Source organism: Carcharhinus amblyrhynchos, chromosome 6 (assembly GCF_965287045.1).
Source record: "Carcharhinus amblyrhynchos chromosome 6, sCarAmb.v2.hapA, whole genome shotgun sequence".
NCBI lineage: Eukaryota > Metazoa > Chordata > Chondrichthyes > Carcharhiniformes > Carcharhinidae > Carcharhinus > Carcharhinus amblyrhynchos.
The window spans coordinates 83,093,014-83,107,657 of record NC_137329.1 but is presented as its reverse complement, the minus strand read 5'-3'; the positions used below and the strand labels follow the sequence as shown (position 1 = coordinate 83,107,657).

At 42.7% G+C, this 14,644-nt stretch overlaps 1 protein-coding gene across 3 annotated transcripts in view; it reads right to left on the bottom strand.

Annotated features, from left to right (window-relative positions):
* Positions 1 to 7,039: 7,039 nt before the first annotated feature.
* The window catches only part of cadps2 (Ca++-dependent secretion activator 2), a 660,232-nt gene continuing 652,627 nt past the window's right edge, over positions 7,040 to 14,644 (bottom strand). Inside the window, exon 29 of one of the 3 annotated variants that reach the window (XM_080190802.1) lies at positions 7,040 to 8,938. In XM_080190802.1, coding sequence (XP_080046928.1) covers positions 8,759 to 8,938 — 180 coding nt within the window. In that variant the 3' untranslated portion in view covers positions 7,040 to 8,758. The remainder of the gene's footprint in view (positions 8,939 to 14,644) is intronic. The other 2 variants (XM_080190798.1, XM_080190799.1) reach the window with 2 other exon arrangements.

Here is a 14,644-nt window from a genome sequence, read left to right as displayed (position 1 = left end):
AGGAGATGCCAGTGGACAATAAAGGTTGGCATGGACTGAAAGGCTGGTTCTGTGCCACACATTGGTACAGTGCTTAGCACTGCTGTCTCATAGTGCCAGAGATCCAGGTTTGATTCCAACATTGGGCGACAGTGTGGAGTTTAAATGGTGCAGATGGGATGCTCTTTCATAGAGAGTGTTTCGAAGAGTTAGTGCAGACTCCATGGACCAGATGGCCACTTTCTACACTGTGGGGATTCTGTGGTTCTAATATGTTGTGATTCTGTCTAAAATGAACTAAAACCAGTGTGATACAACCTCCTGCAAGGCTTTCTCTGCAATCGGGAGACGAGGTGGAAAGACCTATACGGGATCAGTTTCTCTCGATGGATTTATAGAGAAAACGCAAACAGTAATGCACAATGGCAAAAGCCATCTCCAATCAGCCCGGGTTTACACCGTCGTTTCGTTCAAGGTATCAGGTTTAAGGGGTGTAATTCTGATATTCGGTACATATATTACTTTTTTTGCTGTATGTTAATACATGTGACAATAATACATCAAATCACCGAAAAATTGCCAACCAATTTAACACTGTAACGCAATACCTCTTCCCCTGGAACACGGCCTTCAAGAAAACATTTCAATGCTGCTGTAATTTTACATATTGTATGCTCCTTCTCACACAAACAACAATATGCAGTGAGACTGTGATGTGTGTTGAGAGACTGTAGTGAAAGAAAGGCTGGTGTGGAGTGGGTTCTCATTGTTGGCAGTGCGGTGTTAGATTGCGAAGTTGATTTTGTCATTGCCACCCGCTTTGGATCGATGATGGAATTCACAATTAAAAACGCGATTATCCGTGTTTCATAGTGAAGTTTCAAGGTTAAGCTTCCAGAAAGAGTATTGTTAACATGAAATGGTAGTCGATTGTTCTGAAATAGTAAGTATGAAGGAATAATTCAGCGAGTGGCTTTGACGGCAATTCAGCCTCCCGTTGGAGGACATGTTCTGAGCGATACAGCAGGCCTGCACTGGGAGCGTTTATCATTGAATATCATTCCCGCAAACATACGCATTTATATCTTGGTAGATCTGGTATTAGATTACTGGGGTTACAATTCATATTATTTACGGATGATTCAACTAGAATCAATCAAATGATTCTAAAGTCTAATAGTATAATTATGTAATCAATTCGCTGCAATAAACATACAGTGTGATTTCTCAACTCAGAGGTCCAGCTTTGGGAAATTGCCTCTGAATGCAGTTCCAATACAAGTGGACTGTTAGAAAAAAAAGGGGAGACCCCATTTCGCCCTGGGGGGCGGGGTGGGGGGTACTGTCTGGCCATCTTGAACAGGTTAAACTGACTGCAAAATTCCAACTGGTCGTTTTGAGTTTAATTTAGGGACGGATTGAAAAGCAATGCTGTATCAGCATTTTCCCCTCACCACTTTCTTATTCCCGTTCGAGAGAAACCGCATTCTTGTCATTCATTGTCAATTCCCCTCGTTTATTCAGCGTGATGTCTCGCTAGTGCCTGGAAACAGATGGCTGCTAAATTGTAGCGATCTTTGGGAATTCCGGGGTGGGGGGGCATCTAGATTTGGAATCAGCCTGATTGTGAACGGCTGAGTACCGGGAATGTTAAATTCCACACTGCACATAAATATCCCACATTATTCATAAATAGATCAAAAGAGGAAAATAAATCACAGGCGTATTCCAACATCAACCTTCTTGCCTGTTCGAGTCTCGTGTTATGTTTCAGCCCCGATTCACACATGTTCAACACCGCTGACAGTCTATCTATTAACACCTGGTATCTTTAACAGGACCAGAAACGCTTATTAGCAAAACGAACAATCCTTAATTAAAAGTCCGTTAGCATATTTCAGCGGCAAATGTGTAATTGTTTCTGTCGCGTTTTCGCAAATGTTGCATCACTGTTTTCATCTGAACTGCGTTTATTTTGAGGGTGTAATGCATATTTAGTTTATTTATGAAATGATATTTTTTCCAGGCGGGTTAGAAATTGATTTGCTGGAATTTCACACCAGGGGCTGCCGCAGGGCGACATAAATAACACAATTAATCCCAAATTGGTCTCAACGCAGTCAGAGGGAGATTTCCAGTTTAGGACAGATCCTTGCTCGCCCTTCCCTAATCGCATTGGTCAAATTGAATAATGGTTCCGTGAAAATGACTTTCCCGCACACTCAAATATCACAAGATGCTTACTTTCGAAACAAAAAAAAACACCCACATTTCATTTTTCAGCCTTAAGAGTCTGTATCTCCTGCAATATAAAAAAGGCCCCTTGTTGCCCGAATTTGGGAGTTTGTAAAGGCTGATGAAGCCCGGACACCAGTGCTTAAAGAGGTAAACAATCAAAGGAACGTGACAATGTGCCACTTATTTTGCGGTTAAGCAAGTGCTTAATTTTATCCCGACTGAAACTGCCTGTGGAAGCTCATCCCGCGGTTTATGTAAGAAAGACGCTGTAACAGAGGTCTTGTGATGTCTTTACTTACGGTGTTGCAGTTGAAAAGTTTAATTGATACGCGAAGTGCAGCTTCTAAAAAGAACACAGTTGGTTGGCTACATTAGTGTAAAAACATATAAGACGAGTACCGTGCACAATGAAATGAGAGTAATTGGCGCTACAAAATAAACAACAATTTAGTAATAAAACACCGTTAAACCATATGTGAGTCAGACTGCGACTGGGGCCAAAACCAAGCTTTTTCTGGGTGTATCGTCCAGCGGAGCAAGAACGGATAGTAATCCCTTTCCCCTGCATTCGCCACAAATGTATTTCCTAAATACTGCATTTACTATTAACTAACTTTTTTTTCTCTCCGGGATTAAACACCGCCGGAGATGGCCAGTTAAATCAGACAGAGAACGGAATGAGAATTTTGGGGGAGGAGGGACGACAGGATTGAAAAAGCCATGAATTATTTGGTGTGTCACTTTGTGCACCAGGAGTTGCCCCACTCTCTTAATTTCCCTTTTGTTTTTAAAAAGACTGGAATTCCGCGACGCTGATGAAATGATTTTTTTTGACGGAGCGATTTGTTGTTTAGTTTCACTTGATGCCGGGGACAAGAATGGAATAGTGCGACCAAAAGAGTTCTTCTGCTCGTGTGTTGAGAAATTGGATAACTTCAGCTTTTATGTGCTTTCTTTTTTTTAAAAAAAGGACTCGCTGACTGGTTTATTGTATAAAGATCTACTCTGAAGCATCCAAATTACTGACATATGCCAAGCCACTGAGTTTATCAATGTGCGGCTTAATTATGGAAAATAGACCGCGGCTTTGGAAATTGAGCAGATTGAGGGTAATAAAAATGAAACTAACAAAGAATTTGATTAAATGTGGCGGTATTCAGTTCCTCATTATTCACTGGAATATGTTTATCCACCCGTTGAGATCTAATTAACTATTGTGCGTTTTGTCTAGGTCGAATTTCAATATTGCCCAGAAAGGTCTCAATTCATCCCCTTCAGTCTTCAATGAAGACTCCCACTATTTTTCATGACATTGAATGTTCCTTTACCCTATGCGAAACTCCCCTTCTCTCAGTAACGTGCTGTGAATGCAACGCAGTCAAATTGGTGGATCAGACCCTGCTGCCATTAACCCCCTATTATGTTTGATCTTTTTGATGGAGAGTTAACACAACGTTCGGCTGCCGCTTCTCTCTCTCCCTTTCATTAACAATTAAAACAACGGTAGGGTGATCACATGTGGTTAGCCCCTTTTCAGTGCGTTTCTCGTTTGACTGTTAAACAGGACGGTGTATTCCTGGGGAAAAGTCGGACACGCTGAGACATAGTGCGGGCTTTGTAGGAGGAGAAATCGAATTTGAGCTCTGAAATGTGCGTGGACCACAAAACACGGTGGTGGTTGACGAGAAAATATTGCAAATTAACTCTCCAGCGATAACAACAATAATACCCTTTATCTTGCAACTTTTTTCTGCCCCAGTTTCCGAAGCTATGGACTGCCCATTAGTATCCCAAAGCATTTTAAGTTGAATTAGAAGCACTTCAATGACAAAGCATTGACAAAAGCGTCTACTTACTGATGGTTATTGCATTTGTATGAGTGTATTGTGCATGGGCGCAGTACCATTCCAAGTTATCCTATGCGATGCTGCTTCAACGTCAGCTAAAAGGCTACATGTCCATAATTTTGTACCTCGGGACATCTACACTTGGTGTTTGAAATCCCCCACTTTTTGCCTTTCTTGACAGAAAGCACTACTCGGAAATAGTGGCATCTCTCTTCCCCTCCTTCTTGAAATCATTGCCTTTCAACATTGCACATGTCCCCTCCGAATTTATTCGGATAGTAAATGCACAAGGGAATAATAGTCTAAGCTAAACTTCTGCCACCAGAGATTCTTTTCCAGCAGCGAGGCGTTTGTACTGAGAAAGCACAGTCGGACTGCAGTGACTTCCTTTGTGCTGCCATTTTAGACTTTAGTTATTTCCTTCGATGATTCATATTTGCCACAATTTAATTAAGGTCAAACATACCTTCAAAAACCCACTGACCCAACGAAAAAAATCCCAATTTAGTTTGATATAATTATTCTTACCTATAAGCATCCATAACATGCTGGAAACCACTAAAAATTTAAAAAAAATACACCCGTACTTGCGTGTTCTGAAAGCCTACACCGACATGTAGCTAACACACATTTACTTGAAAGTGACAGCAGCTTTTACAGGAAGTCACAGAAACGAGATAAGCTCCAATCATGGACGATGAACACATTGATGTGAAAATTTATTTAAAGGGAGCCGGTATGGGCCATTCGGTTAATGGCTAAATTTATTTCCAGGGAATACCTCCCCCTATCTAACCCTGCCTCTCCCCTCCGCTGAAGTTAATTCTTTGTCACCTGATGAAGGAGCAGCGCCCCGAAAGCTCGTGATTCCAAATAAACCCGTGGGATTTTAACCTGGGTGTTGTGAAACTTCTTATTGTACCCACTCCTGTCCTAAGACGGCATCTCCACATAATTTCTAATTAAAAGCACTGTCCAGTCAGGGACCTTTTACAAAGTGTAAACTGTTTCCATATTTCTCATATATATAAAACAAAAAAAGCCACGTTAGATTGCATAAGCAATGGCTTGAATATTTAACTGCGTTAATTGCTACATTTTATTAGTAGTATATGGCAAGGCCACTTGTATTACTTTGGGTCATCTTTCCTAATGTTTCTGTTACCGCTGATAATCCATTTTCCCCCTGTGTGAAGCTCTGTCGATGCACGATACTCATGATGTGGAGATGCCGGCGTTGGACTGGGGTAAACACAGTAAGAAGTCTCACAACACTAGGTTAGAGTCCAACCAATTTATTTGATAGTAGACTCACAAGCTTTCGGGCTTTTCCCCTTCGTCATTCCATTCACCTGACGAAGGGGCAAACCCCGAAAGCTTGTGAGTTTACCATCAAATAAATTGGTTGGACTCTAACCTGGTGTTGTGGGACTTCTCACAATGCGATACAGCCATTTTATAAGTAAATATCCTGATGAGTGAGCAAACACACACTTTTCGTATTGCCAATCAACTGTGTGATCATATCTAATCATTTACATAAGCAGCATGTGTTAGTCCTTAATGGTGAGGAATTGCTGATAGGAGGATCCTCTAATAAATCACATTCACTCGATCAACGTGTGTCTCCAACATCGACGTGTTCACTTTTTGGGAAATTTTAAGTCTTGTGTAGACAAGCCAGATGCTGGCAGAAAATATACTCAAACTGCATTGCTGGAAATTCTAACCTCCGAGCTAGCACCAACGATTATTATCCAAATTAAACCAAATCCTGCAGCCACTTTCTTTATTGAAAGTTCAGTACCACAAATCCGTGGAGGCATCGGAGGGGGGGGGGGGAAATCAGAGGAATTGAAAGGTATATTTGGAGGGAGAGTGCGGTGGAAAGAGGGAGCAGCAGGCTCGGGTCGTGCATAAACATCGGCATCAGTTGGGCTGAATGGCCTCATCCTGCGCTAGGAGTTTTGTATATTTTACTTTAGATTTCAACAGGGTAACAGAGAATATTCATAACGCAATGAACAAGTGCCGATGATTAAACTGCAAATATCTCTGTTGCAGTCAGAAATACGAACCCCTGCTTAAAAACCCCAATCCTAATTACAGTGGCCCCATCCCATTTTAGGGTACTTCAGTCAGTCCATGTTTACTGCATTAACATCAAACATTCTTTTCATACATTTGGACACTGTTGTTTCAGGAAGTTAACACATTTTACATCTCCATCTGCTTTCACTTGCCATCAAGGTAAGCTCAATGTATCATTCAGCAGTTGTGGCGATTTAAGAGGCACGCCAGTAAACTTGAAAGATTGCATAGAGGGGAACATCCACATTTGGTGTGGAACTCATTTTGCAATCAATAAAAAGTTACCATCGGTACATTTTAATCGTTGCCAATTGACGGGCGTATTAAGAATAACAACAGCTGTGCTTATGTACTTGAAATGCAAGATGCCATTAAATAAATGATAATGCATCCTTGAGAGAAGTAAGGTGAGCTATTTTTCTGTACCCACCGGTTTTGATCACAGTATATCTAACAACGGCTAAAGTGACAACAACATATCACTCTGCAATTATATTGTGATCCCAAATATTGACTGGAACTTATCAATAATCTTAGTTACGATTAGAAATCTGCCATTCTGCCGATTCCGGAACCAAAGAATGAACGAGCTAGTGTTTAATAAATCAATGGGTCTGACTCGAGCATCAATAAACCACCCTACTTTCTCTTGCCATTGGCCGACTTGTTCCAATCTGCTGGAGGATAACGAATGATTCTAGTTGTTGTTGTTTCTCAACGACCGCATCCAACTAGTCAAACTGGACCTTGTATGGAAATGTTAAAAGAAATACATAGCCAAATATCCGGGGCCTGGTGATTGGTTCGCTGTTGTTAATTGGCTGTTTGTGAAAACATTTTCACAGCGTGCTCCTTTCACTAATTATCAAAGGCAGGCACATTATTGAGGCGAATTTCATCTGACTTATCCCTGAACCCGAGAATGTGATGATGCGAAATTAAACTAGGGTGAAAAAAAGCACAAGTCGCGTAACACACAAACATACCGCACTGGGTTTAAAATCTGGAGCAGAATCCGCTCTGAAATGGCTGTCCATTTCCACTAGTACCTGCTGTTATTCTCTGGGTTATTTTGAAAATTCTACACACTGCACTGAGGTTGTACACGCTTTATTTACAGGAGATAAGCATAGTTCCAAAAAGCAGGGCGCTAACCATTTCTCTCTCACTGAAGGCTAGGTTACTGCAAATTCAGTTAAATAGCGCTGAGCCGCTCATATAAATCACAGAATGCAGGCAATCTCTCTCTCTCTCTTACTCTCACACACACACGCGCTGACTAAGATTTGTGTCTTTGATTAAAAATCCAAAGATATATCTTTTTAAAAGTCATGTTTTTTTCTGAACGAGATGATCCATAAAACAATGCAGCCCCATTGACCGCTATTATGTCAAACGCAAATCACTTTACTGAACTATTTAAATAGATCCTCATTTTAATAATTAGATTCCTCAAAGTATTTAGACCGTCCACGAACAGCATGATGCTGTTTTTTTAAAAAAGTGAGATTTTTTAAAAATGTCCTAGTTGGTCCGATTCGCAAGCATCTTCATAAACCTCATAATTCCAGGCAAGTCTGTTAAACGAATATAAAATGGAAATGTAGACGAGGGTTTGTTAGAATTAAAGCCTCAATATCAAGATGGATTTTTTTTTTTGCTATCGCTTTTAGAAATGCTGCAAACATTCCTGAATTGTCATCCGCAGTGGCCATTGAGGGAGGGGTAACCATTAGGGGCATTTTCACTCTCCCACTAGAGACAGATGTAAGAGTCTGTGGCAACTCGACAATTACAGTGCAGGGAAGCCAAGAAAAGGAGGAATGTTTCTGAGCACTCAGCCTCGGCACTGACACAAGGCTTCTATTTTGCAGGGACATGCCTTTGTCCATTCCGCCCGCCCCACTGAAATCACTGTCCCAAAGTCGCTTCATTCTTGCCTGGTTATGCACACTCTACTTAACTTCTCCAGATCAATGTGCCCTTGTTCCAGGTCGGTGAAAAGCGTGCAATATTTTCGTAGCTAGATCTATAGAAAGGCATCGCTATATTTACAAAGATGCCCAGAATATCAGGCACAAAAAAAACACCTCGACATGACATGGCTGTTTTATTCTATCATGCTGCTTTATGTCACCAATTAAGACCACAAACCGCACAAGATGACTAATAGCACCCCCTTCCCCGTACATTTCTTTTCCAGAGGTGTGCCCGATGCTACACTGGTGGTGATTTCATTGGGAATGTGTCATTTATGGCAGGTTTTCCTGCCACCTGGGCTGTGGACACATTTTCCTAATATTAGAGGTTGCTGTCAGAATATCACGCGCCCCCCTCCCTCCCGGGAAAGTCGAATCCTAGGCCCCTTTGCTCTTTATCAATGGGGAGAAGTACACCATGTCTGATTTGAGGAGCAGCCGGACACTATGGGCACAGTTCAACACCGAGTTCAGTCACAAATCTACCTTCCCCTCTCTACTCTGCGGCTATGCTGTAAAGTTGGGCAACCTCATTACACTGTATTTTCCCCCATCCTCTGAAGAAATGGTACAAACACTGGTTGAAAAATAATGAATCCAAAAGGATCGTCTCATTTTTTTCCTCTATTTTACATCTTCGCCCTCTTCGTCGCTGTCTTTCATTGTGATACCCTGGAGACCTCCACCCTCGGACACAGAAGCTGTGGCTTCCTCCACTGTCAAACGCGTGTGGATGGTTTCATATTCTTTACAGTTCAGCGTCCCTTCTAAAACCCCTTGCAGTCTGAAGTCCCTGTACGATTTCTGCAGCAAGAGGGAAAAAAAAGATCATTTCAAAGTAAGCATCTTGTTTCTAGGACGTGCAGCCGCCAAATATGCCACGGCAACCTTTTCGATTTGAAGCAAAGCAAATCGGTTTCTGCAGATGAGTAACATTGGGCGAGCAGACACGCTCTGGGTAAAGCGAACATGTTGGTTGTTAGTGCGATCACATTAAATATGGTGGCGACTGCCCTGTATTATTTTCATTCTGAGTCCCATTTCACCAAATCTGGGCGGTTGGAGTGCTGCACTGACAAATGCCGTCCTTTCGATGAAAGCTTGCCCTGTTTTGCCCATCAGATAGTCCAACCATTCCGCCGCACTCTCCACACTGTATTTTACAGTCTGTTTTTTCCTTTTCCCCTGTGCACTCTATAAATGGTATGTTTTGTCTGTAGAGCGTGCAAGAAACAATACTTTTCACTATATTCCAATACATGTGACAATAAATCAAATATATTGAAGAAAAGGCTGGTACACTGGACAATATCAATCCCTCCATCAATATCACTGAAACAGATTATTTGGTTGGTCATTTCATTGCTGTCTGTAGGAGTTTGCTGTGCACAAACTGGCTGCTGCATTTGCTACATTATAACAGTGGGACTTCAAAATAGTAGGTTATTGACAGTAAATAAATCCAGAATGTCATAAAGTCAGGTAGGCCACTCCATAAATGTGGTCTTTCTAGATTTTCAGAAGGCGTTTGACAAAGTGCCTCACGAGGTTATTGCAGAAGGTCGAGGGACATGGAATTGGGGGTAGGGTGTTAGCGTGGATAGAGGATTGGTTGTCAAATAGGAGGCAGAGAGTGGGGGTCAACAGGTGCTATTTGGATTGGCGGATGGTGACTAGTGGAGTGCCCCAGGGGTCGGTGCTGGGGCCTCAGCTTTTTACCATTTATATAGATGATCTGGAGGAGGGAACCGAGTGTAGAGTGTCGAAATTTGCTGATGACACCAAGATTGGGAGAACGGCAAATTGTGCGGAGGGTGTGGAGAGTCTGCAGAAGGATCTAGATAGGCTGGGCGAATGGGCCAGGAAATGGCAAATGGAATTCAATGTTGGCAAGTGTGAGGTGGTCCACTTTGGTAGGAAGAATGGTAGGAAGGACTATTACTTACGGGGCGAAAAACTGCAGCAGGCGACGGTGCAGAGGGACCTCGGGGTCCTTGTGCATGAGTCGCAAAAACCCAGCTTGCAGGTGCAGCAGGTGGTCAGGAAGGCGAATGGGATGCTGGCCTTCATAGCGAGGGGGATTGAATATAAAAGTAGGGAGGTCTTGCTGCAGCTGTATAGGGCATTAGTGAGGCCGCAGCTGGAGTACTGTGTGCAGTTTTGGGCGCCGCACCTGCGCAAAGATATTTTGGCCTTGGAGGGAGTGCAGAGGAGGTTTACTAGGCTGATGCCGGAGTTGAGGGGGTTGAGCTATGAGGAGAGGCTGAATAAACTGGGCTTGTACTCGTTAGAGTTTAGAAGAATGAGGGGAGATCTCATTGAGACGTATAAGATGATGAATGGGATGGATAGGACAGAGATGGAGAGACTCTTCCCGCTCAAAAAAGACAGTAGGACTAGGGGGCACAGCCTCAAGATAAAAGGGGGGTGGTTCAGAACGGAATTGAGGAGGAACTTCTTCACTCAAAGGGTGGTGAATCTCTGGAATTCTCTGCCCGTTGAAGTGGTGGAGGCTGCCTCGCTAAATATTTTTAAGACGCAGGTTGATGGGTTTTTGATAGGAGAGGGGATTAAGGGTTATGGGGAGAGGGCGGGAAAGTGGAACTGAGCAGCGACAGATCAGCCATGATCTTATTGAATGGCGGGGCAGGCTCGAAGGGCTGGATGGCCTACTCCTGCTCCTATTTCTTATGTTCTTATAAATGCATGTTTTTCTCTTTCTCCTGCTCCCTTACTGGGGCAAATGCAATCCAGTGCCATTACCTTGCCTAACTGGCTATTCTCCATTTGTTAGCTTTGACAAGTTCAGCAGAGCCTAACCCTTGTCCACATCTGATGTTCACAAGCGGCCATAGCAATTGAGAATAGAAAGAAAAGTTATGGTGCAGAAAAAGGCTATTCAGCTCATTTGTGACTGCACTAGCCAAAAAATAGAAAAAAAAATTAGCCACTCATTTTAATTCCACTTTCCAGCACTTGGTCTGTAGGTTTACAGGTTACAGTTGGACAGAATGGTGCCCATTTCTTTCCACTCCCGAGCTGGAGAGATAGAAGCCCAATATCTCAGTCCTGGAAATGTACTGCTGAAGTCGTATGATGCTATCGGATGAAACTGGGACCTTCTCAGTGTTAGTAGCACATTGGCACTGCATTTTTCTACTCAGCTACAACATTTAAACAGACACTTTAAAACATGCTGAGGCGCTTAAAGTGCCATCTGATGGAAAATGCAGCATCCCCAACAGTGTTGCACTCCTTCAGTATTGCACTGGATGTCAGACTTGATTTTGATTTCCCAAGTTGGGCTTCCTAGAACTCCTATAGTGCAGGAGGAGGCCATTCGGCCCATTGAGTCTGCACCAACCATAATCCCAGTCCAGCCCTATCCTAATAACCCTACTTATTTACCCTACTAATCCCCTGACACTAAGGGGCAATTTAGCATGGCCAATCAACCTAACCCACACATTTTTGGACTGTGGGAGGAAACCAGAGCACCCAGAGGAAACATGGGGAGAACACGCAAACTCCACACACAGTGACCCAAGCAGGAATCAAACCCAGGTCCCTGGTGCTGTGAGGTAGCAGTGCTAACCACTGTGCCACCGTGAACCGACACCCTTATCACTCAGCTCTGAAGAAGAGCCACACCGACTGGAAACTTTAACTAATTGCTCTCTCCACAGAAGCTGCCATGCCTGCTGATTTTTTTCCAGTATTTTCAGTTTTTATTTCAGATTTCCAGCATCTGCAGTATTTTGTTTTTAGAAAGCAGGAAGTCAGGCTTATTATTCACCCAATTCTTATCTGTCACACTGAGATTATTATAAAGTTCAGTCCCTGCCAACCTAGGACATGATAGTTTGTTTGGTTCCATATGATACTTCTGCCTGATTATTTCATTTTAAGCTGTTGTGAAACCATTATAAAAATGCTTTCTCCAGTTGGCCTGGCCGTGCCAGTGTTTGTCTCCTGCTGTAATTGTTGGGTGACTGACTGGTGCTGTTTGTTTTTTGCTCCACATCTGCCCAGCAGCAAGTGCCACAAGAGCTGCTCTGTGGCGAATCCCTCGCCAGTTCCTCCTCACTGGAGGAGTGCCTGGCTTTTGCTTGGTGTTGTCTCTCTGTCATGCATTTGAAGCTCACTCCCTGTCAGCCTTGGTTTAATAGTTGCACACTTCTTTTTTTGGGATGCTGCATTTTCCATAAGATGTTAAATCCTTTAAGTGCTTGAGTGTTTTGTTTTAAAGGTATTGTGAAGAGGAGTTATATTGGATTGTTTTTCTCTCCAATCTCACTGCCAGACCTGCTGAGTTTGTCCAGCATTTTTTGTTTTTACTCCTGCTCTCTAACTTCCTAGCAGTCATCCTCTTGAAAGCAAGCAGGAAGGATGTTAGGTGTTCACAGGAGGATCAGGCCTGTCTATGACACCTCCCATGATTGAATGAACTGATAAAATCCATTGTGCAGGTTGCTATATGCAGGAAGGTGTTTGACGAAGTACTAGAGTATCCAGTTGATTGTCGATCGGTTCTCTGCCATCAGGAATCAGCTGTTTGAGTAGTAGAAGGGGTGAAAACTTAGAAGTAAACAATTTAAACCATTCCTTATCATCCACAGGATTTTTTAAAATCCAAACTTAACCTGCCTGGGCAAAGCAGCAGATTAAGGTACCTCTGCAGAAAGATGCTCTGTAGATTTTTACAGATGCAGATCAGTAAGGAACGGGATTGTAGGAAAATTATTACATTATTGAAGAGCCATTCACCAAGCCCAACGAAAGCAATGCCTTCAAAAGGAACCTATTAAGCTTTCTTTACTGTTTTGGTAAATATAACATTCAGTGTATTATGCTGTTTTATTAAATGGACCCCCAGTATAAACACTATAACTAGTATATTTTGTTTGGCATGTCAACATGGGTCAGCTTTGGAATCTAAATGCCGCATAACCAAGGGAACAGATGCAAGTAAAAAGTCAGTCACGATGCCATCAAATTGAGGCATGTCACTAAGATATTAGTGCCTGTTTTGAAGAGCAGTGATTTGTATCTTAGCTGTTGGGATATTTTTAATCATTGCAAATATCCCTGCAAACACTGACTCTTCAAGAGTCAATTCGTTGTAAATTGTCATCGCCAATATACTGTCAAACATTTTGGAGATTCTCTGCAGATTCAATGGGCCAGATAGCCTCTTTCTGCACTGTAGGATTCTGTGGAGAGGAAGAATATGGAAGGAGGGGCGAGAACTAGGGTAGGAAAAGAGGGAGGCTGCACAGGAAAAAAGAGAGGGAGTTGAAAAGAGTAGAAGAAAGAGATATGGGAAAGAGAGTGAAAAGGGGAGAAAGGTAGCGGGAATGAAGAGGGGGAAGTATGGAAGAGAGAGATAGAAAGGAGATAGAAGTGGGAGAGTGGAGATTGAAAACAAGGGAGAGAGAGGGGGGCTAAGCAAGGAAGGGGGAAGAGGAAGACTGGTAACCAGGTACAAGTGAAATGTCTGCTTTTGAGAACTAAGGCCAGCAATATTGAAAACCCACTTTGCAGGTAGAACAGGATTGCTGCCATGGAGTGAAATATATGTAGGCAGGCAAATTGGTGAATTCTAGGCTGCTTTGATATCTAAAGGAGTGTTCCCCCTTTCACTCCTTGCCATGTTACCCACAACTTGCATTCACTCTCCAGCTACTTTTCCTGAAAGTTTTGTGCAGAATTTGATCAACTGATTTACAGCAATTGGTCAATATCAAGAAAGGGGATGGCAGTCTTCCCAAAGTCTTCATTTTCTGACAATTTGCCTTCAAATGCCATGAGGTTCGACTTTAGCTGACAGTCTTTTATGATGGGCTTTATCATATATCTTCAGGAAGTCCATCTAAATAGCAATTGTTTACATTGCCCTGTCTGTTACTTCAATCCAATTTGTTAGGTATGACCTATCCTATAGAAAGGAGATATTCCTGCACCACAGACAGAATTATGGAAGTCTGGCAGAGACACATATGCCCAGAGTTTTCTGCTGCAAGCTGGTACGCTAGCCTGCTGGCACTGTCCCCCCCAGGACATTTTTAAAGAGGGTTGATTTGGGGTGAGACAGTTAAGCACCCACAGGCACCTGTTAACCAGTCGAGGACATTAAGGTTTCTTCCATGCACTAACAGGATTTTGTGTAGTCAGCTGCAGAAGTTGAAACATAGTCAGAGAAAGCTGACCAGCTCCTGGTGACAAACCAGGTGGCCAGAGCTTCATTTCACTATATAAGGAGATTCTATTGGCCTTCCACCATCGGGAGCTTCTTAATTGGCCAATCCAACAAAAATTGCATAGGCGTGTCAAACATGGGCTGCTGTATGGGTTTGGGACCAGGAAGTGATTCTGACATTGTTGTCCCAACCCAAAATCAAAAATTATGCCCTATCAGTTTGAAAATTCCCGTGCATCAATATCCCATTGTAAATCTATCCAAGTCTACAGGACTGTGCCTAATGTTCAAAAGAAGGTGTGTCACCCCCA